General features: G+C 43.3%; 10 protein-coding genes across 10 annotated transcripts; 9 read left to right on the top strand and 1 right to left on the bottom strand.

The window, feature by feature from the left end:
• Positions 1-137: 137 nt before the first annotated feature.
• Positions 138-897, top strand: O0I10_010769 (uncharacterized protein; the record flags this gene model as incomplete). The annotated part of the gene is made up of 4 exons (XM_058490744.1): positions 138-204; positions 274-434; positions 514-589; positions 650-897. 4 exons carry the CDS (start codon positions 138-140, stop codon positions 895-897), a joined length of 552 nt encoding a protein of 183 aa, XP_058338533.1.
• A 382-nt stretch (positions 898-1279) lies between these two features.
• Positions 1280-1726, top strand: O0I10_010768 (uncharacterized protein; the record flags this gene model as incomplete). The annotated part of the gene is made up of 3 exons (XM_058490743.1): positions 1280-1328; positions 1386-1443; positions 1504-1726. The coding sequence occupies 3 exons, from the start codon at positions 1280-1282 to the stop codon at positions 1724-1726; spliced, it is 330 nt and encodes a 109-aa protein (XP_058338532.1).
• An 840-nt stretch (positions 1727-2566) lies between these two features.
• Positions 2567-4791, top strand: O0I10_010767 (uncharacterized protein; the record flags this gene model as incomplete). The annotated part of the gene is made up of 12 exons (XM_058490742.1): positions 2567-2685; positions 2759-2821; positions 2896-3069; positions 3132-3223; positions 3287-3305; positions 3377-3526; positions 3600-3733; positions 3794-4039; positions 4102-4238; positions 4312-4355; positions 4427-4478; positions 4543-4791. 12 exons carry the CDS (start codon positions 2567-2569, stop codon positions 4789-4791), a joined length of 1479 nt encoding a protein of 492 aa, XP_058338531.1.
• Positions 4792-5103: 312 nt separating this feature from the next.
• Positions 5104-7686, top strand: O0I10_010766 (uncharacterized protein; the record flags this gene model as incomplete). Its single annotated transcript, XM_058490741.1, has 9 exons — positions 5104-5214; positions 5275-5399; positions 5474-5921; positions 5984-6147; positions 6206-6325; positions 6385-6743; positions 6804-6914; positions 6971-7395; positions 7453-7686. The coding sequence occupies 9 exons, from the start codon at positions 5104-5106 to the stop codon at positions 7684-7686; spliced, it is 2097 nt and encodes a 698-aa protein (XP_058338530.1).
• Positions 7687-7816: 130 nt separating this feature from the next.
• On the bottom strand, positions 7817-8393 carry O0I10_010765 (uncharacterized protein; the record flags this gene model as incomplete). Its single annotated transcript, XM_058490740.1, has 4 exons — positions 7817-7841; positions 7911-8020; positions 8094-8212; positions 8264-8393. The coding sequence occupies 4 exons, from the start codon at positions 8391-8393 to the stop codon at positions 7817-7819; spliced, it is 384 nt and encodes a 127-aa protein (XP_058338529.1).
• Positions 8394-9142: 749 nt separating this feature from the next.
• On the top strand, positions 9143-11004 carry O0I10_010764 (uncharacterized protein; the record flags this gene model as incomplete). Its single annotated transcript, XM_058490739.1, has 9 exons — positions 9143-9178; positions 9235-9306; positions 9366-9471; positions 9530-9720; positions 9781-10041; positions 10097-10234; positions 10290-10580; positions 10630-10824; positions 10891-11004. The coding sequence occupies 9 exons, from the start codon at positions 9143-9145 to the stop codon at positions 11002-11004; spliced, it is 1404 nt and encodes a 467-aa protein (XP_058338528.1).
• Positions 11005-13760: 2756 nt separating this feature from the next.
• On the top strand, positions 13761-14984 carry O0I10_010763 (uncharacterized protein; the record flags this gene model as incomplete). Its single annotated transcript, XM_058490738.1, has 5 exons — positions 13761-14004; positions 14073-14121; positions 14183-14346; positions 14409-14828; positions 14893-14984. The coding sequence occupies 5 exons, from the start codon at positions 13761-13763 to the stop codon at positions 14982-14984; spliced, it is 969 nt and encodes a 322-aa protein (XP_058338527.1).
• Positions 14985-16938: 1954 nt separating this feature from the next.
• On the top strand, positions 16939-18108 carry O0I10_010762 (protoheme IX farnesyltransferase; the record flags this gene model as incomplete). The annotated part of the gene is made up of 2 exons (XM_058490737.1): positions 16939-17876; positions 17931-18108. The coding sequence occupies 2 exons, from the start codon at positions 16939-16941 to the stop codon at positions 18106-18108; spliced, it is 1116 nt and encodes a 371-aa protein (XP_058338526.1).
• Positions 18109-24262: 6154 nt separating this feature from the next.
• On the top strand, positions 24263-25506 carry O0I10_010761 (uncharacterized protein; the record flags this gene model as incomplete). The annotated part of the gene is made up of 4 exons (XM_058490736.1): positions 24263-24283; positions 24340-25020; positions 25080-25371; positions 25442-25506. The coding sequence occupies 4 exons, from the start codon at positions 24263-24265 to the stop codon at positions 25504-25506; spliced, it is 1059 nt and encodes a 352-aa protein (XP_058338525.1).
• Positions 25507-25630: 124 nt separating this feature from the next.
• Positions 25631-27078, top strand: O0I10_010760 (uncharacterized protein; the record flags this gene model as incomplete). The annotated part of the gene is made up of 8 exons (XM_058490735.1): positions 25631-25779; positions 25848-26016; positions 26087-26235; positions 26313-26446; positions 26512-26643; positions 26710-26789; positions 26856-26955; positions 27023-27078. 8 exons carry the CDS (start codon positions 25631-25633, stop codon positions 27076-27078), a joined length of 969 nt encoding a protein of 322 aa, XP_058338524.1.
• Positions 27079-27410: the final 332 nt, after the last annotated feature.

The raw sequence follows: 27410 nt of genomic DNA, 5'->3' as shown, positions 1-27410 counted from the left end.
GTAACAACTTCATGCATCATCATCAGCCATTGCCATCCTCGGCGATTTCGGGTATTCACAAATTTAGGTTGCTTCCGTGAGATTTGGGTCCCTTTCTTCCTTTCTCTTTTCTTCACACTCTTGAATAACATTACATCATGCCGCTTTTGACCACTGATATGAATCTCAAAGGTGCTTTACAAAAAGCTAACCTCATTCCTGAAGGTAGTATACATCACCCGTTATGGTCCACACGTTATTAGGGGTACTGATAAAATGGATACTTCCTCTCAGTGATCAATGAAAGTTTCTCTCCTTCGACTCTGTTGCAAGTGACCTATCCAAATGATCGTGAAGTGACATTAGGCAATACTTTGACGACCGATGAAACATCCCAAGCTCCAGAGATCTTTTTTGTTCCTCCCGAACCAGAAGCATCGTATACGTTGGTCATGGTAAAAAAAAGAGAACGCGTTGCACCTTGGGAAGATTCGGCATATGTAAGCAGATTGTAACACAAAAAGTGAACCATAGACCGACCCTGATGCACCATCCACCACTGATCACCAATTTGGCCCATGGAGACATTGGATAGCCGTCAACATTTCAGGTATGGCACAATGAAACCTGTAATAATGGCATATAGTATTAATGCAACATTGCTTTGCAGGATCGAATGTTGCAGAGATCAAAGAACATCATACGCCTTACATTGGCCCAGGCCCAGGCCCCAACACTGGATTGCATAGATACCTTTTTCTCTTATACAAACAGCCATCAGCCAACCAAAACTTTCAATCCATGGCCCATGAGAACAAGCAAGACCGACGCTGCTTTGATCTTACCAAGTTTGTATCAGAGCATCAGCTTGAGCTTGTAGCAGCCAACTTCTTTTTATGTGCCAATTCTAGCAACTAAGAAGACCACCATGATAAGCCGTAATACATTTGAATTTGACACTGCTATACCCTTGTACGTCTAATGTTGAACATCGATACAAAATGTTACGTCTGAAGAAGACTTTAGTGTATAAAGTCATCATCATGGCATAATAAACGTCTATGATTCTCCATATGCAATGAATTCTACAACACGACCGGTGGATTGTATACGTTGCTACCACTACGAATACCGGCTATAAAGCGTAGTATAAATAGTTCTCCTGGGGTCATCAGAAACATATAGAAAAAAAGAAAATGGCATGACCCAAAGGCATGGCGGTGATTCATGCAGCCGATGCATAAAAGCAACGGGTGCACCCTTGTCATTCATTTTCATCATCTTTCTCTTTTTCGTAAACATGAGTGAACCTAACCAAAACATCAACCTTGACATGCACCCTCCAGCTCGTAAGTACAAATGCCATGATTCTTTTTGCATCGACTCACACACGCCATCACATTCAGAAAAGGTCGGCGGTATGCGTGTCAAGCAAGCCAACCACACCCCTTTGCCTACTGCCGAGTGAGTTATCTTATACATACAACAATGGATGAGTGCTCTAACGCATGCTTGTGTTTTTAGAGATCGTGATGAGCGTATGGAGGAAGCTGATATGAGTGAGGAGGACCAACAGCAAATGATCTCGATGGAGCGTGAACGCGAGAAGGCTTTTCGTGAGAAACAACGAGCGGAAAGCTATGGCCAAACCCCTACACTTAACATCCATGGCAAAGAACCAAACAATAGAATGGAACGTGGTGCAGGCTACAACCCAGCTTTCCAGCCTCGTTCAATGAACCATTAATGCATCAGCAAGCTCTTGCTATTCATTGTTGTAAATAAAGGTCATGCACCTCGGCGTTTAGGTGGCATGTGATATCGCTGCGTTTCGCACACGTATATTTCTCAACTTTACATGCATCGATAATGATCCTGTTAACGAGCTGTAGTGATGCTCTTGGCACACAAAGATGACGACAAACTTTAACGACATCATTGTTCCCACAATCTTAGGTTGGGCTATGTAGTAAATTTCGTGAGCCCACAACAGCACCTGTACATCCGCCGATTTCCTTATTTGATCTCATCCGTTTGAAACAAATCCATACGTCACGTCTTGTAGTAGGATTAATATAGCACACAAGTGAACGGGGCGAGATTACGTGCGTGTATGTGCGTGTGTGTGTGTGAATACAATAGCATGATTTAAGCTGACAGCCGCCTGAGAACTCGAAATGACACCCACAAGGAGATTAAACAATGGAAATATCCCGGTTGTACTCCTTGTTTAAGGCTGCATATTTTTGCATAACCTCCTCCCTCTATTTGATGTATACAGCAAATGTTGAACGTTTCAAAGGATGTCAAGAAGGGCAGAGTGTATACGTTGATGTGATGGTGCATCGATACAAGGTTGCAAATTGCAAACAGCAAACAAATTAAAGCGAGCTGTCAAAAAGATCGTATCACCATCATATATAACCTTAAGAAGAGCTATCTCTATATCCAGGAACCCATTGCGGCCTGTACCGATATCAGCATTATTTCTCTGGTACACACGCCGTGCAGATCAAGCATCCCTTTTTTCCCATCTTTCGTTCTTTCTTCCCTTGTACTTTTATTCTTCTTTGTCTCATATCATCCCATGTCAGACGACCACGACATCAAGACGACCGATAATGAAAAACCAAATCTTGATGTTACCGTACTCCATGAGGAGGTCGTATCCGAGGAAGATCAAAAAATCAAAAAAAGGGCGCTTCGGTAAGGAAGGAAGGGTACCTACGTGTGGTTCATTGAGACTTGGTGGAATGACCTTTCATTTCAACGTGTGTAGAAAGATTACTCTCCACGTGCTATTCCCAATGAGCGCATTGTATTTCATGAATTACCTTGATAGGTAAGGGCCACAGTGGACAACCTACAAAGCTCCATCCCTTTCTTACGTCGTTGACAACTTGCGTTTTTACAAAGGGGCATCATCGGCAACGCCAAATTGGGCGGCATCATTGAAGACCTGCATATGACATCTGAGCAATACAATTGGTGCCTCTCCATTTTTTATTTTGGATATGTATTTGCAGACATCCCATCCAACCTTATGATGCGACGATTCAATGGTGTATACTGGATTTCATTCCTGGCATTGTAAGTGGTTATTAATGTTGTGGGTAGGCTTTCACGCTGTTAATCACTGATTTCATTGTCAGCATGTGGGGTTCTCTTACTATGGTTGTTGCGGCAATAACCAACTATGCAGGTCTCATGGTACTACGACTTCTTCTGGGTACTTTTGAAGCTGGTAAGAGAGACGTGTGTATTGATCCATAGGCGCACAAGGTTAACTATATATGTTTTGATATAGGGTTCATGGCTGGTGCCCTGTAAGCGCTATATAGTAATCGTACCGCGAGATAGCACCTTCACTAATACTCGTTATCTATGCTGATATTAGATACTTTTTTGCAAAATGGTTTACAAGGCGAGAACTCGGCCAACGTTTAGGCTACTATTATTCGTTCTCGGCTTTGGGTGCTGCTGTCGGTGGATTGATTGCATATGGTATCAGCACGATACCAACACACACCTTGAATACTTGGCAATGGTAAGTATACAATAAAAGGAAGATGGGTAGTATTGAAACAAAGAGCCATCAAACACTAAGCAATTTTGTCAAGGTTGTTTTTGATTGAAGGTTGTCCAGCGATCCTTTTGGCTCTTTTTATCCTCTGGTTTGTTCCAAACACGCCCGAGTCCGCCAAATGCCTGACTACAGATGAGCGCAGAATGACTATTAAATATCTATTGGAAGGTATGAAGCACCTATACATGTATCATGGGCATAGGAAATGTTAACGACGTGAGTATGCAGATCACTCGTTTCAGGAGCAGGAATCTTTTTCATGGGGAACAGCCGTCTCTGTGCTAAGAGAGCCAAAGCTATACCTATTTACGTTCATGATGCTTGTTGGTCTCGTCCCATCTCACGGTACAAGTTTGGCGCTCCCATCTTTAGTAGACGGCATGGGCAACTGGGGCAAAGCTGAATCACAAGCATTGACTACTCCGCCTTACATTATTCAATTTATTACATCGATCATTTCAGGCTGGATCAGTCGTAAGTATGGATACAATAATCGATGGCACATGCTTGAATCTATAGCTAAGCGATAAATTTAGAGAGGTGGGTCCAACGTGGTTATCAGATGGTCCTCACTGATCTCTTTGGAGTTGCCGGTTTTCTTATGTTGGTTTTGGTACCACATCACCTGATTGCTGTACGATACTTTGCGGTATGCCTAGCTATGATAGGAACGGTAAGAGAATGATAACATTGGCATCAATGGATGCTTCCAACAGCGATATTTATTGTACTTGGCCCATTCATAGTCTGGTAATACGCCCGTCAAAGCTGCTTGGTATACTCATAGCTTGTAAGTTTTATTGCCTTGTGGTATGGTGTCATCCTCAACTACTTGCTCATGATGCTGCTCTTTTATAATAGTGCAGGTCTCTCTCGTCGTGCCGTTGCGGTTGCGATAGTTGAAATGGTTGGAGTAAGTGGATAATGATTCATCAATCAATGTTGCAATGAAGCTTATTAGGATTGGAATATGAAAGAATGTGGTAGGAGGTGTAATAGGAGGGCAGATCTATTATGATCCACCTAATTATACCCATGGCAACGCTATTGCTCTCGGCTGTCACTGCTTGCGAATTATTGGTGCCATTGGTATGCGTCTACTTTTAGCACGTGAAAACAAACGACGAGACAAGATGACTCCTGAAGAAAAGCAAAGAGAAATTGAAAAGTATGGTGGAGAGGCAATGGCAGGTGATAGACATCCAGATTACCGATATGTATTATAAAATGGGTATATTCCATCCTTGATTACGCCTGATGCTTCAATCCAACAAGGTGTACTCATATTGTAGCGACTTTTCTTTATTGTAACAAGGTCATAAATTACATGTAACTACCGAATTCAGGACTATGTTATGTACTTTGTCTATGTTAAAAGAGGACGCGTGGTGATCACAGGGATAGGTGCATTGTCTCGGATTGAGTCATTCTGGATCTATAACAATGTCCCGCTTTCAGCACACCTACCCGTGACTCGCGGCAACCAAGAAGCCTCGCGTCTCTCTCTCTCTCTTCCACTTACCCACTTATCCCGAAATATGCCACCCAAAAACAAACGGCAGGACGACGGCGAAGAGCCCTTCCAAGCAGTGATACTCACAGACAGCTACGATGACCGATTCCTTCCTATATCGCATGACATGCCACGTGTAAGCCTTCAGAACAGCTCAGCGTGAATCAGAAAAAGTTGACAAGTCTTGTTATCGTAGTGCTTAATGCCTCTTTGCAATGTGCCTCTGATTGAATACACGCTTGAAATTCTTGCATTGACCGATGTCGAAGAAGTCTTTGTTGTTTGCACCTCGCACATTGACAAGATCAAGGAGTATTTCGAGTAAGTCGGGAGGAGGAGCAGCCACGATGATACCTCGAGCCTATCCACGACTCACACAATGTTGTATATCAAAGGCAGTCAAGTTGGCTCCAATCCACCAGCCCTTTGAATATCCAGATTGTTCAAGCACCCGAAGTCATGTCTGTGGGCGATGCTCTTCGTGAGCTTGATTCTCGTCAGCTTATCACCAATGACTTTATCTTGACATTTGGTGATCTTGTCTCCAACATGAAACTCGACAAAGTGCTCGAGACCCATCGTGCTCGCAAAAAGACCGACAAGAATTCAATCATGACCATGGTCCTCAAGGAAGCAACTCGTACACACAGCAGCCGTGCCAAGGATGAGTCTAGCGTCTTTGTTCTCGATCCCAACAACAGCCAATGCTTGTTTTATGAACCCGTTGAAGAGTTTCCACGCAAAGGCCGTATCGAGATCTCACCCGAAATCTTTGAGAATCACACCCAGTTCGAGTTTCGCAATGATTTGGTTGATCCATTCTTGGATATTTGCTCCGTTGAGGTAAGTGGAGGAGGAGATGTATTACAATGGAATGGATCATTGACAGATGTTTATGCAAAAAGGTGCCCGCCCTTTTCACCGAAAACTTTGATTGGCAGCATCTGCGAAGAGATTTTGTGCATGGTATATTGACATCAGATATCCTTGGCAAGACCATCTATTCAGAGATCGTGTCCGATCCCTATGTTGCGCGCATTCAAAATGAAAAGTTATATGACACTGTCAGGTAAGTAGGGGCTATGGAGTATGGATTAGGGATTATTGGCATTGACAACCACCCGTAGTAATCACATGCTCAATCGCTGGACATTCCCCATTGTACCTGAAACCAACTTACATCATGGAGACGAGTATCAATACATTCGAGGAAACATTTACAAGGCATCAGATGTGGTTTTATCACGGTAATGGATGAGGATGGCTTATGTTTTGTGGCATGGGTGACTTATGGGATACTATGTAGATCATGCATCATTGATGAAAATGTACAAATCGGCTCTGGATCAATCATTGGTGAGAATGCTCGTATTGGCAACAGTATTATTGGACACAACTGCAACATTAGTGACAACGTCGTGCTCGAAAATGTATATGTTTGGGACAACGTGACCATCTCAGCCAATTCCAGTGTTTCTTGGTCCATTCTCGCCAACAATGTCACTGTTCTTGAAAACACCATCGTCGACCAAGGATGCTTGCTTTCTGTTGGTGTCACTATCGGCCCTGATGAAACGATTCCAAAGTACTCTCGATTGAGCTTGCACCCTCAACCCAAGTCGAGTATTTTCGCTGATGATAGTGATGAAGAGGAAGAGGATACAGGTAAAAGCTTTATGAATGGTACGCAACATGGGATGTCAAAAGCTGAATGACATGTTATAGAGCAAGGTCGGGTACTTAGCAGTGAAAGCCATCCTGATGTCTACTTTTGGACTGAACGCAGCAATGACGATGATGATGTGGATATCCGAAATATCAAGCTTGGTTCATTAGGTATGGAGCAACAGGTTTTATCATGATGTTGGTTGATAATGACCCTTTTTCTTTAGCGTTCCAAATGGGTGATCTCACGATTGGAAGCGATGATGAGAGCGAGAGCGCTTCTGAAGTGGGCGATATATCAGATGACGAATCGCTTGATGCTGGCAACTTGTCAATTAGTGCAGCATGGGATACACAAGATGCCCATAAGCAAGCCGAATTCAAGCGTGAAATTGCACAAACCATCGATCGATCACTACATGAAAACCACACCGTTGAAACAACTGCCTTGGAAATCACAGGTCTACGCATGTCACACAATGGCACTTATGATCAAGTACGCGAGGTGATGATTCCCATGCTCTTAGACTCGGCCGATATCTCCAAAAACGCTGCAGGCAATGTGCGAGCAATGCTTAAGAAATGGTCGTCTTTGATCACCAAGGTTACCCATGGTCGTGAGGATCAAGTGCATGTATTGCGTCTTTTCCAGGTATGTATGATTGCTTATTCCATTTGGCATCAACACCTCATGCGTGTACTCTATTAGAAACACTGCGCAGAGAATGAGCAATTGAATCGATTATTCCTTGGTATACTGCAAGTGCTGTATGACTTGGACGTGGTTGAGGAAGACTCTATTTTGAAATGGTATGCAACGGATGCATCAAAGTCCGGGTCAGCGGCCGAATTAGCCCTTCGGGAACGAGCCAGCAAGTTCATTAATTGGTTACAAGAAGCTGAAGAAGAATCATCTGAAGAAGAGGATAGCGATGAAGATTAGACATACTTTGTATATTCAACTTTAAAACAATATTAAGAAACGAGAAGTGCCGGGAAGTAATGAATAATGCAACGCATGATGGTTTAATAAGGATGAATGAAGGGGAGGGCGAATGGATATTGTAAAGAATCTAGTTGTTGACGGAATACTTGTAACTAGAGAAGAGAAAACAGCAGCATGTAAGCATACTTTGCAATCCTTAAAGGGAACATCCTAGTACTTACCCGCATTTCTTACAATTGTAAAATACGGTTTGACCTTCATCAGCAGAACGTAACTGCATGGTATGATATGCCATCTCGTCGTTGCCACATTGAGGACACTTTTCTTTGATCTTTTAAAGTGATACATTCGATGTGGTCAGTTCTCATGTCGTCGACTTGCCCCACCTCTCTTTTTCTACTTACAGTTGCCTCTTCTTTTTTGCCAGCTTGTGCACTTTGCTGTACCAAACTGCGTTTTGCCTTTAATGCCGATTGAAAAGCGTGTTCGGAAGATGTAGTGACCACCTTAGTCTGCTCGTAACCTGTCGAAACGTGGTGAGATCAATCGTAGCGATCGAGTCGAGATCTAGTACCTGCGGTCTGGTAGGCATAGCTACATTGATTGCAGAGTAAAATATCGTCGTCAGCACCGGGTACATCGAGCAAATTGCCACATTCAGGACAAAACAATAGTGAACCGATAACGTTGGTGTTGGTTGCCATGGTAGAGATAGAAAGAAAAAAATCTGCTGGGTTTGATCGTGAAATGGGAACGTCGCTCTTCCACCTTCCAAAGTTTCACCCCATTCATCAAGCGATTGCTCCTCCCTTTATTAGTCAATGGAATCTCTATAATAAAGTCCATTTGTATGTATCATATCAAACATGGCTCTTAAAACATAGTGCAAGTTTCAAAATGGCAATATGGATATCGCAGCACCATACTTTCAAGGGTAACGATCTTCTTTTTGGTTTTATCATGGAGAATAGCATTTCGCTCAAAGTCCACACTACTATTTTGATGGTGATGGTGATGGTTGTACTTGTATGCGATATGGATCGATAGTAATACTGATGGGTCTAATGACATTCATATTCAAGATATCCAATGTAAGATGCCGATGATCTACGACTACGATCATGGCTTTTGCCAGCTATTGTTTTCAAAATGAGTGGCCAATAACACGCATGAAATCCACATCTACAGCATGGATCTCGTTTGAAGCATGTCACCTGAATCGAACACCTGTCAATACCAGTAAAAGGGATATCAACTATGATCTTGTATGGGACAGCATTCACTCGTTCGGGGTTTGTGCATGCAACAGGTAATGGCTATGGAAGCATAAAGTATCTCGTAAGTACGTGCCTGGAAAAAGTCGAACTGACTTTTGATCCTCAGCGGTTCACCAAAGTGCTGCTTTCTCCAACTTCCCTTCCCATCTTTGAAGCGACGAGCAGATCTACCACCAATGACTTCCAAGTACACGAATATCTTGCCTGATATTGTAAGGCACGGCTACTGCACGCATGAGTGCTGCTTCTAATCCGAGTTTGTAAACAGGATGACCAGCCTGATGTCTATGAGACACCAGATGCCGATTCCACCAACCAGGTCACGTCTTTTGGCGACCAGGTATGTTATCTTGAATAGTACACTACACCCGAGACGGTGGCTCATAGATACGTCGATAGTCAAGTGACGAGGATGATAATAACGAGAGTGTTGTGCGTTCCCGTGTATCAGTCAAGGATGCTACTGCTCGTTTCAAGGATAGCGTAGTGGAATCTTCTGGTGTTGGTGTGTGTGTACACTGTTGCATGAATAACATGAAAAGCTGATTGATGCGGTTTAATAGACTTTTCGGATCGGTTGACACGAAGAAAAAAGGCCATGTATCGAAGCATCGTTCGACGACCTGCATCTCTTGACACCAACGAATATGAACTGTTGCCACGGGAACTTGAATTACAAGAGACACCAATGCAAAAGCTACGCCGTTTGATGTATGAAGTACAAGAATTGAATGAGCATGTTGAGAAATCCAAGGTAATAGGGTGACTTGTACCATCAACATGTGAAACTCAATGGCATGTTATTCAATCATAGGATGATGCTCCTAGCGATGTCAGCCAAACAGATCTATTGTCTCAAATATCGTATCTTCAGACCGACCTTGCTCGTATCAGTCAACGTTTGGATCAAGCAAGTGAACAAGATGGCGCCTCTACTGCCACTTATGGTAGTCGCATTGATGAAGCCAAGCAACTTATCAAGCAGCTGGAGGCTTACAAGAATACACCTCCTAAGGAGAATTCAGGAAACGACAATGACGATACTGTGCTTATTGACAAAACCGATAAAGGAGATGTAAGTGACATTGGAGATGATGAAGGAAGGATACATGGTTGACAATGATGTGTAGGTGGTTACATACGAGCTTTTTTATACCCCTGAAACGGTCAAGATGCAGAAGGAAAGTAAGGTGGCGGATATTGATGAACGCATCGCCAAGATTGAGTCACTCGTTGGATCGAGTTCAGGCAATGGGTTTGATGACCTGGTGAGTAAGCTTTATGGGAAATCGGCATGAAACGCTTACTTTGTCATTTTTTCAGCCTCCCAGTCTTGTCACTTCTTCTATGGTGGGATCGCTTTCCAAGCTTGAGCAACAAATCGCCATTCTTTCACAGCCGAGACATCTTGACACCATCAAAAGGAAGTTAGAGACTCTAGTTGGAACACTTGATCGGTTGAATGAGCTGAAATCAGGCCGCAAGGATGCATCACACTTATACAGCCGCCTTCCTGATACCACACCCGCTTCGGTGACGGCAACAGCAGCAGCAACAGCAAACAATGGTGACAATAAGGATGGCAATGGATTATCGAGTGATACGGAGGAAAAAGTAGGTTCAATCAATCGATGAGAAATCATTGGTTAACAACGTTGGATAGGTTAAGCAGCTATTCGATACAATGGAGAAGATCGATCCTTTGCTCAATCTCACACCAGCACTATTGACGCGACTAAAAGCACTACAAGGTTTACACACGGAGGCATCCACATTTGGTCGTTCGGTCAAAATGATCTCGGAAGAGCAGACACGCATAACGGATGAGCTCAAAAGTCTTAGCTCCGCATGTGAATTGGTAAGTAATCCAAAATGGCTTTCCGAAGAGATTGGTAATGAGGCATTAATCGGCTATGATACGTAGTTGAACAAGAGCTTGAAAGATAACGAGGATACCGTCAATGCAAATATCAAGGTGATTGATACTCGGATGACGGAATTGGTGCAGCGTGTTGGTGCTTTGAGTACGGATCCATAGATAGAGAGAATGATCGCTTTATTACAACCTATATGTTATCAAGCAGAATATACCTTTTGCCGTTGAATGTGAAGCTTTGATGATATTTTGGGATTGAGCATGTCATGAGCCTTAAAACAAAGAGCAATGAGCGAGGATATTATGATACCCCCTAATCGTATCTTGCAAATCGCATCTGATAATCCAAGTTAATGTGCTAAGCATAAAGTTCGGGGGAGATTATCGCGTTTTTCCTCCGAGTGATCGCTCTGTTGCAGCCGTGTTGATATGCAAATTTGCAAACAAAGATGCGATAGGCTTAATTGCCTATCGTATATGCTCTCGCTTTTGTCAACTTTAATCGCCCCGAGAGCCTAGTACATTATACTTTTGTTGCTATTTAAAATACGAGTTTGCTAGAAGCTGTATCTGCATGTGGCACCACGTTCTTTGCTGTCAAATGCATGACAAGGTTTATGATTTGGTTTTTTGTTCAGCAATTAAAACAACGCCGGAAACGTTCCGCGGCCGAAAGGTGTGAATCATTGTAGGCTTTAGACAACACAAAGTGTGCTTCCCATGTGCATCACACATTCACCTCATATGCTTACAATCATCGTCATTCGCTTTACCCAATCACAGGATAATCAGGGCTATACCACATTCGTCGATCCTGGTGCTTGTGTGTGTATGTGCGTGTGAGAGTAACCATTTCGACCGTGAGAGCGATATTATAGAGCAGGAAAAAGTGGCCGCACAGCCCCATGTGTGTAGCAGCTTGATTTAGTAAAGAGAGAGAGGGATGTGCCTTGTGTGTGCGGCTCCAACGAATGATGATTTGCAAAGACAGGATAACATTTACAGTGGAATGCAAAGCAAAATGGTTCCCCTGACCAAACATGTGCAACAATCACCGTGAAAACTACTCGGACTTTTTCTTATGGGAATGCTATTTTGATATCCAACAAAGCCAAAGCCAATCATGGTACGTCAACTGTGTGGTACACGGAAGTCTGTGAGGAAAGAAAAGAGGAAAGGATAAAGGTAGATAGCGACAACAGCAAAAGGCCACTCGTGTTACGTGAGCTGTTTTAAGGGGAAGCTCATCGGCTCGTTGCCTTTTCGCTCAAAAATGTCTGTGCCCCCAGCTTGTCTTTGCGAAAAAAAGAAAATCAGTGTACAGCTCGGGTTGTCTGCTTCCGATAGCCCAAATAGATTATGTTTTTTCAATACACGATATACCACAACAACAGCTATTGATATCCTTTATCATACAAAATGAGAGGTAAGGAATGGCATACCGTCATGAGAGAAGCAAATGGAGAGCGATAGCGCACGCACCTCTTTCTTGACGATCCATATAATTGGGATATTAATACAACATGGTGTTGGTAGCAAACGGATGTCGTTAGGATAAGCATGTGCTGCGAGCTCTCATTGGTGGTAAAATGCACCGCTGTGTATGCGTGCGTTTGTGGCTGCATCAAAGAGAAAGCAGAGAATGGCCTGATGCGATCCAGTATACGTTAGCTGCATAGGGAGTTGCATGACGTGCAGCTCATTTGTACACTTAACGGCTGGTTCGCAGCAAGTGTGTAGATACATACTTTGCAGTGAGAGTAAAAGATGCTTCTCAACGTGGAAGGCTCGTGCACCCCAACTGAGGATGATCATGGTTGTCAAATGGTGCTACCAGCTGTGTTACCTTGCCACTCAGGCACAACTCGGCTTCGGCCCGACTTGATTTATCACCCCTTGTGGTGGTGTCGTTGTACCATCCATAATTTCTTTTTGCTCCCCAAAGAGGTCCAAGCCCTCGCACGATTAAGGACGTGCATTCTGCATAAGAAATGGTCACAATTCTTGCAAAGAGCAATTTTGTCCAATACCCTTCTTTGGCGATACACATGGCATGCATTGTATGCAAATCATGCTGCTACAACCCATTTTTCCTTTGTACAATGATGTTTTGCTACATGTTGTAGCCTTGGAGATGTACTTTTATGTACATGTATGCAATGGCTTTTGCATGTAATATTAAAGAGGAAACGAAAACGTGGCCACAAACCAGGATCTGGCAGTGATCTATGGTTAATAACGTATGCGTTGTGTTTCGGGATGCTCCGGCTACACCAATGATTGCTCAAAAGTTCTTAAACTTTCGGTTACGTTCGGAAGTTCAAGAGCAAACGAAGATGCAAACAAAGAAATTGAACATTGAGATGTCGTGTGTAATGATCCAACGAGGCAGCCGGTATTCCCCAAAAAGGATATGGCCGACGATACGATAAAAAAATGTATCTTTTTGAGTAGCTAGAAGATTTGAATAAGGGGATTGATGTAAATGGTAGGTTGCCAGGTGCACGAGCGAAATGGCGTGTATGTGTATGTCTCTTTTTAATTGACCTGCATGGTGATGATGATGATCACGGTGGCAACAAAGCCTACACAATGACGGCAGTGCAGCATGTGTCAGTGGAGTCTGGACCAGGGGGTGGTTTGCAGGGTCGGTTAGTAAAGCGATGTGTGTGCACGGTATCATGTCCACTACAGAAACCTGTAAGCTGCTAATTCCGAGAGAAAATCACCCGTACTACCATGGCCCCGTGACCCACACCACAATTACACTTTTGATGCTCTTGACCTCGAATAAGGAAATCTTTGGAGCACGCATTATATAAAAGGATGTCGTTCCTGCTTTACTTCCTTCTCCCTCGTTACTCTTCTTAAGCAATTCCCACTCACTTTTTACTATCTTAACTCGCTCTCCTCCACTCATGACCCAACATTTTGGATACCAACCTTTTGCTTCTTCTCAAGCTTTACCTGCTTCGTATGATCCCACCGTCTACTATAGAGGTGGGGCTGCAGTGGAAACACAACAGCAGCTCAACTTCCAATACCCCGTCTCTGGTGTATATCAACAGCAACAACAACATCATGACACTATTCAACGCATGCATCAGCTACAGCAACAACATGCAATGTACCAGCAGCATGCCATGTACCACCAACCACACAGTAAGTAACCTTGGCTTACTCTCACACATATGCATGCACACATGCTTACCAATACAACCCATTCACAGTGATGACCTATCCTCAATATCCACTTGATGGGATGTCTCAATATAAGAGGTAAAGCATCTATCTCTATCAATGCTTATCATAGCACCATGTCTCATTCTTTCTTAAGCAGACTCCAAACCAAAGCTGAACGTCGAGCCGAACACAACGCTAATGAGCGTGCACGCCGTGAGAATCTAAACACCAAATTCCAACAACTTGCACACTCTTTGCCCAACTTGCAAAACGATCGTCGTCCATCTAAGGGTACCATTATTGAACGAACGCTTGACTTTGGTAAGTAAAAGTAACGCATAACCATCAAGCCATCATTACATGATCTAATTTGATAACCATAGTCAAGAACACGGTTCGCAAAGAAGAGGAATTTATGACTGAGCTTCGTAGATTACGCGAAGAGCACTGCGAGCTGATGCAACAATTGTATCCTGGTCGTCAACTAAACACGTCGTCCTTTGACTTTGATGAATTCTCTTCTTCCGAGGGCTCTTGCTCACCAGTAGAAGCCACTAGTCTTCGTTCAGCATCATGCCCCTCACTCGAATTGCCTTCTACTGCTTCATCCAGTAGCCCCAACGTGGCCTTCCAATTCTTTGACACGAACCCAAACGCTTCTACAAACACTGACACGGTCATCAACAACGATGTTATGCTTGGTCAAACAGCTGACGGATCACTTCGAAACCATTATGAAAGTGATGATGACAATAGCAGTGCCCATATTGATGATCTTGATTTTCCCACCGTTCCTTCTTCTTGTAAGTATTACTTGTTTGATCATTGTTGTATACCTGAATCATATGCTCATGCGTCCTTGAATAGGTACATACCCCATGATCCCCACGGTCAATGATTACATGACCAAGGCTGCTGCACCTGTTCCCTCTGAATTTGATTTGAAGTTTCAACAATAAGCGCAACACCCAACCCAATCCTTTTGTTTTACCATCATTCCGCCCATCCATTCACTTCCTGCAGTTACCGACAACAACCTATGCTTTTCCCTGTTTCAGCTGAACATCTTATGTATATACGCGTTGATCGCATCATTTCATTCGTATCCCCAACACATCTACACCTTCCACCATTATGTGTATACACCTTGGATACCCTTTTATCATCTTCCTTTGTTTTTACTTATGATACCTTTATTCTCTTCTTTCCATCTACAGTACTTTTTATTACTTTTATGACCAGCACACATGGGCAGGTCTCTTTGTGTAAAAATACCTTTTCATTCCTCCCCCTTCACCCTCCTTGTGTACTTAGCTTCCTTCTGTATACTTATCCTTTTGCATCATTCTCCATTACCAGTCATCCTACTCATTCATCCATCGTTGCAACGAAATAAATCAACCTGCTTCGTCCTTTTAGTTATCACGCTTTCTCAACAATTGATCACCGCGTTTATGTTATAGCTGCTACTATTACCTCTGCAAACCCCCTTTTTCGGAACAACCGGTCCGATCCCATGCAATCTTTAACCTGCCGGCGTGTCAACCAAGCTGTCATTTTTTGGCACATTGTGCAACTTGCTCGCTTCATTTTTCGCTTTTTTACCCCTAATCTCTTTCCTCATATGGCTGTTTGGCCGTTAAGCAAAAGAGAGAACAGGAGCAATTACATCGAAAGGTCGTTTGTTCGTGTCACATTGGCTAACGTTGCATGTGTGTTTTCTTGGAATGTCGCTTTAAGAGGAAATGGTAAGCAAGACGTTTAGTAGGATTAGCATGCGGATCTCACACTGCAAAAATAGTAATCACCTGGGAACAATCAAAATAATCAACACCTTGTTGCTTTTTCTCACACTGTAGAGGATAGACAATGACATGTACGCTTGCAAAAGAAGAGGATGTCGTAAAGAAAACAGCTGCTAACCGCATAAAGGGATCGAATGCTGCGACATCTAGAAACATAGAAAACTAAATCAGCAGCATGTGTTGCACAACCCACGCATTGGTCACCCACACACACATAATCGTACTCACACGCTTTATCAATTTGTGCACAGTGATGCAATGATCGCGACGATACATAGCACGGACTGGATCGTGCATCATCATCATCATCATCGCGTGTATGTCATCGCTATCGAGGTAGGTGTCAATGAGAATACAAGGCCACATGTATGAAGTTGTTTGGGATCTAACATGCTATGCCAAATGAGCCCTTCAATGTTGTTGTCGCGTAAAGTAATTATCAACGGAGCAGGTGGGATTTTGGACATCTTCCCCTGGATACATACACAAGCGAGACGTTGTTCTTCTCCGCTTGTTGCATACGTGTTTTCCCCTTTTCCTTTCCGGAGATCCGGATTATACTTGTTGGTTCTTTCCTTGAGCGTTTTCGGTAAACGCTCACGATATGGAAATTTGATCACTCACGGCTCTGTGTAAGTTTTGCGATGCTCCCTTCTTTCTACACTTACGGCTCCCTCGCTATTAGTAACGAATCATAATGTTAATTCCTGTGCTGGGAAGTATCAGGGGTGTTGAGAGGAGTATAGAGAAACTTGCATATCACCCCCACACGTACCATTTCTGGTTACCCTTGCCAAGGGTTATGTATGTATGTACCTTAGTTTTGGTCAATGCTCAAGAATGGACTAGGTCACAATTGCATGCAGTATACCCAAAACACAGGGACTAAATGTTTCGATTTTATGTATATGCTTTCAAGTGATAATACATCTAGCTATAGTGTTGCTTCTGTATGATGAGTGGTGTGGGTGGGTATGGTGGGTGGTGTGGTGTCCACCTTGTTTGAGTATTCAAGTTCCGGTAGCAACATTTGGTTCCTTTGTTTTCAGGCTTGTCAAGTACAAAAACATCCAAGGGCAACAGCACGCACACACGACCCTATCACAACATGCTGCTCTCTCAGTCCATAAGGCTCGTGACACGACAGCCATTGACGCGCCCTTTGCTGCTGAATCGACAACCCCATTGTCTCACTCACATTGCTCGGCATGCTACAGCCATCGATCCATCTCAACAAAAACAACAGCATCGCGGCACCAAATTCAAGCCCATTACAGCACCTACCATGGGTGAGATTCCCAAACTATACAAGGAATTGTCGAAAGCCAAGTTAGCATGTCTTGTTGCCCTGACGACCATGTGTGGGTTTGCCATGGCACCGGGACAGGCAGCTTTGTCAACTTTGTTATATACGACGGCAGGAACAACGCTATGTATTTCGTCAGCCAATGCATTCAACCAATGGATTGAGATACCTTACGATGCACAAATGTTACGAACACGGAATCGAGTATTGGGAAGGAGAGCATTATCATCTGTACATGCCTTTTCATTTGGCACGTTGACGGGTGCAGCAGGTGTTACTATGCTGAGTACAATGGTCAATCCTCTGACAGCCGCTTTGGGTGCAGCCAACATTTTCTTATACACATGCGTTTACACTCCAATGAAACGTGCTTCCATTGCCAATACATGGGTCGGTGCTGTAGTAGGCGCTATTCCTCCTATGATGGGTTGGACAGCAATGACAAATGGCCTTGAACCAGGTGCTTGGGTTCTTGGTGCTCTTCTCTACGCCTGGCAATTCCCACATTTCAATTCTCTCGCTTGGAATTTACGTGCAGACTATTCAAAAGCTGGTTATCGTATGATGTCGGTCACTGATCCAAAGCTCAACGCCCGTGTCTCGCTTCGATACTCCCTCGCCATGTTCCCAATTTGTATTGCCATGCCTTATCTCGATATGACATCTTGGCTTTTTGCAGCTGATTCATCCATCGTCAATGCGGGTCTCGCTTATCAAGCATACAAGTTTTGGAAAGATAGGTAGGTAGCATGGCATGTTTCAATTGATACGTCGTTATTCATGGGTACCCATAGCAACGAGAAAACTGCAAGGCAACTCTTCTTTGGAAGCTTGATCCATATCTCAGTACTGATGGCATTGATGATGGTACATAAGACTTATGATACAAGCATGTCACATCCATTGATGTTGGACGATGAGGAGGATGAGGAAGAATACGCTCTTGAGGAGGAACAAGGTGCATCATTGTAGATAGTCTTTTTCAACACACTCGCACTCCACACATATACACACTTTCATCATTGTTCACTCATAATCTCGCCCTTCTCCAGTTTATCTGCTATCAATTGTATCTAAACATCAATAAAATCCCTTCATATCATCGAATTCATGATTGAATATCTTTAACGTGCAACACCCTCCTTGTATCGATTCCTTCGCACAAGTAAGGAAGCATGATGACATTGGTGATACCGGTCTTGGTACGACACATGAAAGCGAAAAGTACCGTTCATCACTTCTAAAAACATCCACCACAGTGCCTTATTACATAGATAGATCATGTCACCAATAAACAGCAATGTTGATACCTTTCGCTGCCAACAAGCTTTATTACATCGTCTATGGTCCTTATTTTCCGGTTTACTATTCTCCCTTCTTGAGTGCTTGTGGATTAACATAGATTAGATAGATGGAATAAAGGTGGTTCCGTTATCACTCTCGTAAGAAGTATACGCCTTTTCTGATATAATCAAGAGTGGTTGACCTTAAGAGAAAGGTTGATCCTTCAAACTTGACCAATCGATACCGTATAATCTACTGAGGGCAAAAATTTGCCATGAGGTATGCCCGTGCACATCAACTTTATCTATTGCTTTATTCACGATCCTCATCCATCTGAATGTGATATGAAACCACTATTTCATACACGTATCTTGATACATCTTCATTATTGGATGTTGTTTACTTGCGCATCTTCCTAAAGGCAATCGTCATCAGCATCCATTTGTGCGACAACCTGTCAAGGACGTGCGTGTGTAACCACCACGTGCCATTTCACTCAGCTCTCCAGCTTTTCGTTAATGCAGCCCACACCATCCACTAGGAGAAAGCAACTCCATCACGCTTACAGCATTGGTAAAACATAAAGGTGTCTGTATCTCTAAACTTTACAATGAACCGTGGGGTCTTTAATCGAACAAAGCTGCTCGTCGGGGTCAAAGGGATCTTGTGTCAAAGTATGAAGCTGATCGTGGCCAATCCCAGATTTCGCAATGTCGCTACCAGCCAAACTGGATCTGGGGGTCGACCTCTTCGACGACGACGACCGAAAAATATTTTTTGGGCTAGTTGCGACATTGAACGAGAAACTTTCACACAAGGTGCTGTTGGTCAAGCCGAGCCCATTGCTCTATTCAAAAACCCACGTTTCATTGTAAAGTTTGGAGATACAGGCACCTTTATGTTTGTAAGCGTGACGCTATATGAAGAGTGGTCTTTGTTCATTGTCAAGTAGGTGGACCCTGGCAGAGCAAAAGATGCAGAGGGTCGTGTTGTGTAACACAGCTACGTTTGCATGAATGGAAGGGTCAATGTATAATTACTTTATGGATCATCTAGGAACAGGCATGTATTGCTAGCTAACGGCCACTTTTATCCAATCATCATTGTTGCGAGATCCACTGCATGGGAACGATGCCCCTGCTCTAGACATTCTTTTCCATGATTAAAGTAGGTTGATCCGAGCTGATTTGACTGAGCTGCGGTCAAAGAGAGATTACATCACTCTCGACATAAAGCACGCTCGATGTAGCTCAACCGATGTAATCTTGTGTGAGCGTAACTCAGTCAAATCAGCTCGGATCAACCTACTTTAATCATGGAAATGAATGTCTAGAGAAGGAGCATCGTCCACCTACAATAGAATGCACAAAAGTTGGGTCTCTGAAATTTCATTGGCCAACGCTCTCCCAACCTGGATCAGTGGATGTGTTCGCGCCAATAAAATGGATGAAAGAATGAGGCATCATCATTGTTGTCTAGATCCCCATATCAACCCACACGTCCGTTTTCTTTGTTTATCCTACATACACACACATACACGCAAATAAAATGTTGCGCATGAAATCACCTGCCTTTGCCATGTTTATCTATATCTCATCTCTCCCAATTCCCTCTGCATCACATACAAAAGAACTTGGATACCACTACATATCAATCCTCAAATGATGTATGCCGTAGCTTTTGTGTCATAAGGAAAAAGGAATGGTATACATGGGCTGGTTGCTACTGGATACCACTTAAAGACAACCCGTTCCAGAATTTCTCTACTCATACAAAGAACCAAGCAAAGACACCATGCGCATCACTTGCAGTCTAATGCTTGTGCACCCCATTCGCTTACCTACAACCACAAGCAATCAGTTGTTTGGAGACCAGTGGGATAAAGACGACTCAATTTTTCAATTTCATGGCGACGTCGTCAAGCACGGCACCGCCACCGACGCCACTGCGGACCATGACGGCGCATGTGCCGAGATAGAATATACGCGATACGTTGCCATAGCAACATTTATTGGCATGGAGATATGGGATATATCGTAAATCGGGTTATGGGAATACAGCATAGATCATGGGTACAAAGCGAATGATGGACATAGCAGCTATATATAAAACAAGCAAAACTATAGTATCTAAGTGTGTAAGGCGAGTCGTTGATTAATAAACCGAGGATACTAAAAGTTTCACGTTCAATGTCGCAACTAGCCCAAAAAATATTTTTTGGTCGTCGAAAAGAAATTCGAGAGGTCGACCCCCAGATCCAGTTTGGCTGGTAGCGACATTGCGAAATCTGGGATTGGCAAGCTTGAACGTGAAACTTGCACACAAGGTGCTGTTGGCCAAGCCGAGCCCATTGCTCTAATAAAAACCCCACGTTTCATTGTAAAGTTTAGAGATACAGGCAGCTTTATGTTTGTAAGCGTGATGCTATATGAGAAGTGGTCTTTGTTCATTGCCAAATAGCTAGACCTTGGAGAGCCAAAGATACAGAAGGACCTCTTTGCGTAACTCAGCTAAAAAGTCAGGACTTCAGGGACAATGCATGACAGGTACGCAACCCTCACTTTTATGTCATACATTGGCAGCTAGTAGCCACTTTTGTGCATTCCCAACTTTTGTGCATTCTATTGTAGGTGGACGATGCTCCTGCTCTAGACATTCATTTCCATGATTAAAGTAGGTTGATTCGAGCTGATTTGGTTGAGTTACGCTCACACAAGGTTTCATCGGTTGAGCTACATCGAGCGTGCTTTATGTCGAGAGTGATGTAATCTCTCTTTGACCGCAGCTCAGTCAAATCAGCTCGGATCAACCTACTTTAATCATGGAAATGAATGTCTGGAGCAGGGGTATCGTTCCCATGCAGTGGATCTCGCAACCATGATGATTGGATAAAAGTGGCCGTTAGCTAGCAATACATGCCTGTTCCTAGATGATCCATAAAGTAATTATACATTGACCCTTTCATTCATGCAAACGTAGCTGTGTTACACAACACGACCCTCTGCATCTTTTGCTCTGTCAGGGTCCACCTACTTGACAATGAACAAAGACCACTCTTCATATAGCATCACGCTTACAAACATAAAGGTGCCTGTATCTCCAAACTTTACAATGAAACGTGGGTTTTTGAATAGAGCAATGGGCTCGGCTTGGCCAACAGCACCTTGTGTGAAAGTTTCACGTTCAATGTCGCAACTAGCCCAAAAAATATTTTTTGGTCGTCGAAAAGAAATTCAAGAGGTCGACCCTCGGATCCAGTTTGGCTGGTAGCGACATTGCGAAATCTGGGATTGGCCACGATCAACGTGAAACTTGCACACAAGGTGCTGTTGGCCAAGCCGAGCCCGTTGCTCTATCAAAAACCCCATGTTTGATTGTAAAGACTAGATATACAAGTGCCTTTATGTTTTGCATATGCTGTAAGCGTGGTGGAGTTGCTTTCTCCTAGTGGATGGTGTCGGGAGCACTATAAGCAAGGTGATGAACTAAGTAAAATGGCACGAAAAAGTGGTTACACACACACCCTTGACAGGTTGCTGCATAAATGGGGTGTCGTTGATTGTTTTTGGCAGTGTTGGCTGTTTATGCACGAGCATCCAACGATGAAGAAGATAACCCATTATGACAATGAGAAGGATAATGGATCTACAAAGGGATACTACCTTTTTGTATGGTTGGTAAGGGGATCACAGGATGGTGGTTGTACAAAAGGAGTCAAGCTGCATTGATGTGCACGGACCTAATCGACACCAATCCCGCCCAGAGTAAAAACATGGATAGCTTGATTACGAGAACTATGTTTAGTTGATATCTCGAATAGTGGCTATCTTTATTTATCAGCGTGTATAAGCTATTGTTGAGGTATATCATCACAACATTAACTGTAACAGGCGGGGTGGCGTGTAGTGCACAAATTGAGAACAACGAAAGGGAAGACAAAGAACCCCTTCTTCTCCACTTCCACTTCACAAAGCAAGGTAAGCTTGTCTCCATATACAAACTACAACACATTAACAGCTAGCACTCCTTTCTATGTACAGCGTCAATTGGGTGAACAGGTGGTCAATGGCGACGAGCACGATCTACCCCATGAGTCAAGCCTCCATTGCAATACAACATGTACGTTCAATCGCTGCATTACTTTATTATCCAAGCTGGACATTGTGGTACTAAGGTTACATGTAGGTTGCTGTTTTCTCGTTTGTACAATATCCAAAGGGGTATCGTGTGTCGTTCGTATTCTTTCCATGGTTGTCATGAAGGAGAGGTCCCAGCACATTGCTAGTTTGGGTATGCCAACATGGAAAACGTATGCTATCCTTGTTAACTTACATTGCATTTGTTGTAGCGTGAATACGTTGGATTATGGTACCTGTGCAGCAACAAGGCATTGAGCTCAAAGAAGGAATGCTGGGCATACGTTTCACTGGTACGCTTAGGATTGGGTCTACAAAGCAAGACCTGATAATTAACGAGCCTTACAATAGAACAGCAGCAGCACAATATGGATGGGATGGAGGTGCAATCATTTGAAGAAGGATGCTATTGAGGAATACCCAAGGTAAAAATGTTCATGCTTGGATTTGTCACATTCAAGTGAACTTACGGAAGGAACAGAGTGGTAGGCTCTCGCTCGGCTATGTTATATTATCAACAACACACCAAGGATGTCATTGTGCTGTACTGTCCTGGGGAGGCGACCATGTTGTCATAGTGGAAATCGGTGTCATCTCGATCTAAATCGTATGGCGTACTATCAAGTATAGGCTCCATCATTGCCAGGATATACTTTCCTCGTGTTGGTAACTCTATTGGCAACATGTGGGATCAACGGCTTTTGGTGTCGAAGTTGGCTTGTGAAGGGCTTATGACAATGGGCCATTGTTAAATCGGGTGTATGCACGTTCCATCCAGGAGTGAGCTAGAGGACAGTACTGGTACCTGGAAATTCGTTTGCATGCATCTTTATCGTCACATGTTATTTCTGACGGCGACATTTCTCATGGCATGTTCCATTCACGGTACGTACTACTTATCTTTCCAATGCCTCTTGAATAACTCCTGCTGAAATGTGTGGTACTTAGATGACCTACTACAAGCTACCTGTGCCTATTGTCAAGGCTTACTTCATCGCCAAGTATCGTTCCGGTGCTATGTTTGTCGATGCGTGTCTTTTCTTGGTGGATCATCTTGCGGCGGGCAACGTGTCTTTTATTCCATTATCTTATTATGGTTGTCGTTATTGTTAGTATTCGTCCCTTCGTTTGGAAGAAAAGTTACCAATGTACTAATAATAAATTACAGGCTAGATTATTGCAATGATCTATTTGTCCTTGGTGTTTGAGGTTTAAAGGATGCAGCTATCATTGCGTTGCTAAGTATCGGCCAAATCGTTTGATGGCAGCTATCAGCGCAAGTCTCGTATGGATGAGTCGTATCAGCAACAACAGCAACCTCCATAATTTTGGTGCCAGCAAGCTTTTATCCCACCATGGCGATCATGTTATCAGCAACTCGTTTGATGGATATCTGCAAACTCATATCTCTTGCTCGTGGATCACCTGTATAAGCAGCAACAAGCAACAGCGTACAACATCTCTTTGTGTGGGATCATGCTTATTCGATTTCGATACGACTTTGGATAGGAAATACCGCCACTTTATTTGAACCGATTCCCATTGCTATCTATTCTGCTCCTATGATGCCATTGCTCGTTATTGTTTGAGGATCCAACAAAAGGCAACTGGAGTGTGTCACGTGGATGCATATTGTTGAGGAGTACAAAGTGCCACATGTCTTGCTTTGGCAGCTGCTGCATTTTCCAACCTTTATCCCTTTACAAATGAGTGGCTCTTTGCATTCGGTAAGCGTAGTGTACCATTCTCCCTGACAAGTATAGTAACAGTACCCTTCATTCAGTTTAGCCAATCCGAGCTACGATTGTTGACGGCTTCTGGCGACGATCGTGTGATTGTGAATACACCAGAGGTTCCTCCTGAATCGGCATCCACGTATCCAAAGTTGGTGGGCAGCAATTGGGATTGCTATATTACGACAAACAGTATTGTGCTGGGACGTAGCCCTGGATCAGATACGACGCTACAACGGCAAACGCATAGCAACAAGGTGGATATCGACTTTGGACCTGATCGACGTGATATTTCGCGACGGCATGCCGAGATACGGTTTCACAGGGACAAATGGATATTGCGTATCTATGGTAGAAATGGTGCCAAAGTCAACCATGTGCTGCGTAAACCCAAATCACCACCCGTGACCTTGTCGAATGGCTCACTTATTGAAATCGTCGATCATGCATTTGTCTTTATCTTGCCCATGAAACCATCAACACCTACAGCCAACAACAACAGCATCAATCACGCTATGAGCGGGAGTATCAGCAGTAGTGGCAGCCATACACCCCAAGATCATGGTAGCAGCAGGCAAGGTGGTGACCACGAAGGCCCTATCGTGTTACGAGAATTTGATCAGGATGGTCGACTTGAAACAATGATTGCAGAAATGCTTCGTATAAGCACGAATCGTGATACCGAGACCGTTGTTAACAGCGTGTTGGAAAAGAATCCAAATCATGACAAGGTAAAAAGGAAAGGGATGAGCTATAGAAAGATACTTATCATTTATTATTCTTATTATAGTCTGCTATTCTTCATGCTCTTGTTTTGAGTGATAAGTTTCAGTTGGTGGACAATCAATGGTCACTGGTGGTTCGAGAGCCTGCTGTGGATAATGAAGCCTATGCAATTCAGGGGCCATCTTTTGGGACAAGCATTATGGATATATATACGACATGGTTGGATGCTCGGGAATTAGCGAATTCTAGAGTGGATGCAGCAACACCAGCGTCATCATCGACTATATCTGCAAGTACGAGTAGACGATCTCATGGTGCACCTCGTGAAGGGATAAAGAGGCAAAGATCCGAATTAGGTTAGTGGTCGATCATTTTATGTGCTATATCTATTTTCAGCCAAGCGAGACAATTGACATTAGCCAGTAGTATTTGTAGATCCTTGGAAGGATGTGCGGACGATGGATTTGTTGCCAGTGAGCAGTAGGCGATGATGGAAAAACATATATGCTTTGTGTCACCTTGTTATGAGTTTTAAAATAAAAATCGAGCCTAGAAAGATCGACTTGCAAACGCCTAGCCTCATCTCGGTTTTCTCTCTTCTCTTCACATCACATCATGTCTGAATCTGTTATTCTCGTTACTGGTGGCTCTGGTCTTGTTGGCAAGGCTATCGAATGGGTTATTGAAAACGACAAGTCTGAACGTTATGGCAAGCGCCCTGGCGAAAAGTGGATCTTTTTGACATCCAAGGACGGCGATCTCAGGTAAGCTACCATGGCCACCGATCGCGACGGGATGAAGGTTTATGTTGACATGTTTATTTGGTTTATAGAAAGGCTGAGGATACTAAGGCTATCTTTGAAAAGTACAAGCCTACTCACGTCATCCATCTTGCTGCTATGGTGGGTGGTCTCTTCAAGAACATGAAGTACAAGCTCGACTTTTTGCGTGAAAACATGCTTATCAACGATAACGTTCTCGAGACATCCAAGCAATACAACGTAAGTAATCGTAACAGGAAGGGGGGGTAATATCATGTAACTGAAGCTAAACTGGGTTTGGAACAACTAGGTCAAGAAGGTCGTGTCTTGTTTGTCGACTTGCATTTTCCCCGATAAGACCACTTATCCTATCGATGAAACCATGGTCCACAATGGCCCTCCTCACGAATCTAACTTTGGCTATGCTTATGGCAAGCGTATGATTGATGTTCAAAACCGGTATGATTTTGGTCGAAGGGGGATGAAGAAAGGATGATGACGAGATCATGACTAATCCATGACCTTTTACTATTCAGTGCTTATCATGACCAATATGGCTGCAACTTCACTTCAGTCATTCCTACCAACGTCTTTGGTCCCCATGATAACTATTCGCTCGAGGACTCTCACGTCTTGCCTGGTTTGACCCACAAGTGCTACTTGGCTCAAAGTAAGTATTGGTATTTATCAAATGTAGCATGATTGCATAGGCTAAATGCCTCTTTTTGTTTGCAGAGAATGGCACTCCCTTCGTTGTTAGTGGCACTGGTAAGCCCCTTCGTCAATTCATCTATTCTCGTGATCTTGCCAAGCTCTTCATTTGGACTTTGCGTGAATACCAAGAAATTGATCCCATCATCTTGTCTGGTAAGTTGATTGTATTCTCTCCTATGAAAGCTGTAACTGATCTTATTATCTACGGGGGTTGTTCAGTTGGTGAGAAGGATGAGGTTTCTATCAAGGATGTTGCTGACGCCATTGTCAAGGCACTCAAGTTCGAGGGTGATTACTCGGTATGTGTTCCTATAAATCATAGATCAGCATGAAAATCATTGTAACTTATATACGCTATTTTATAGTTCGATACCTCTCGTGCCGATGGCCAATACAAGAAGACTGCCAGCAACGAGAAGCTCATGAAGTACATTCCTGATTTCGAGTTTACTCCTTTCGAGCAAGGTGAGTGTGAAGATCAAACCTGTGTGTGAGAGAGGGAGAATGGGATCAATAACAAAGATGATTATAGCTGTGCAAGAATCCGTTGACTGGTTTGTTGCCAACTATGACACTTGCCGCAAGTAAAGCAGGAAAAGAAAAAGCCACAAGACAATACCCTCCTTCGAAGCACTTTGACCTTTTGTGGGATGAGAGCAGACGTACTTGTAAAATGAAAAGGATTAGCTATAGCCTTTTGTCATTGCAATAAAAGCAAAATCATCAACATAAAGAACATGTGCCAAGCAGTATGCAATGTAACACAATGAGGCCCTTACTCTTTTCCAATTATTCGGAGTGGGGAGAGCAAGATGAAAAAGTGGTATGGGCTATTTAGGTACATACGTAGATGATAAGGCAATAGTATTCTTTGGCTAATACAGATCAAGTGGAGTAGATGGGTACCAATAAAGTGGATA

Source organism: Lichtheimia ornata (genome assembly GCF_029851405.1).
Source record: "Lichtheimia ornata isolate CBS 291.66 chromosome Unknown scaffold00075, whole genome shotgun sequence".
Taxonomy (NCBI): Eukaryota; Fungi; Mucoromycota; class Mucoromycetes; order Mucorales; family Lichtheimiaceae; genus Lichtheimia; species Lichtheimia ornata.
This window is presented reverse-complemented; position numbering and strand designations above follow the sequence as displayed.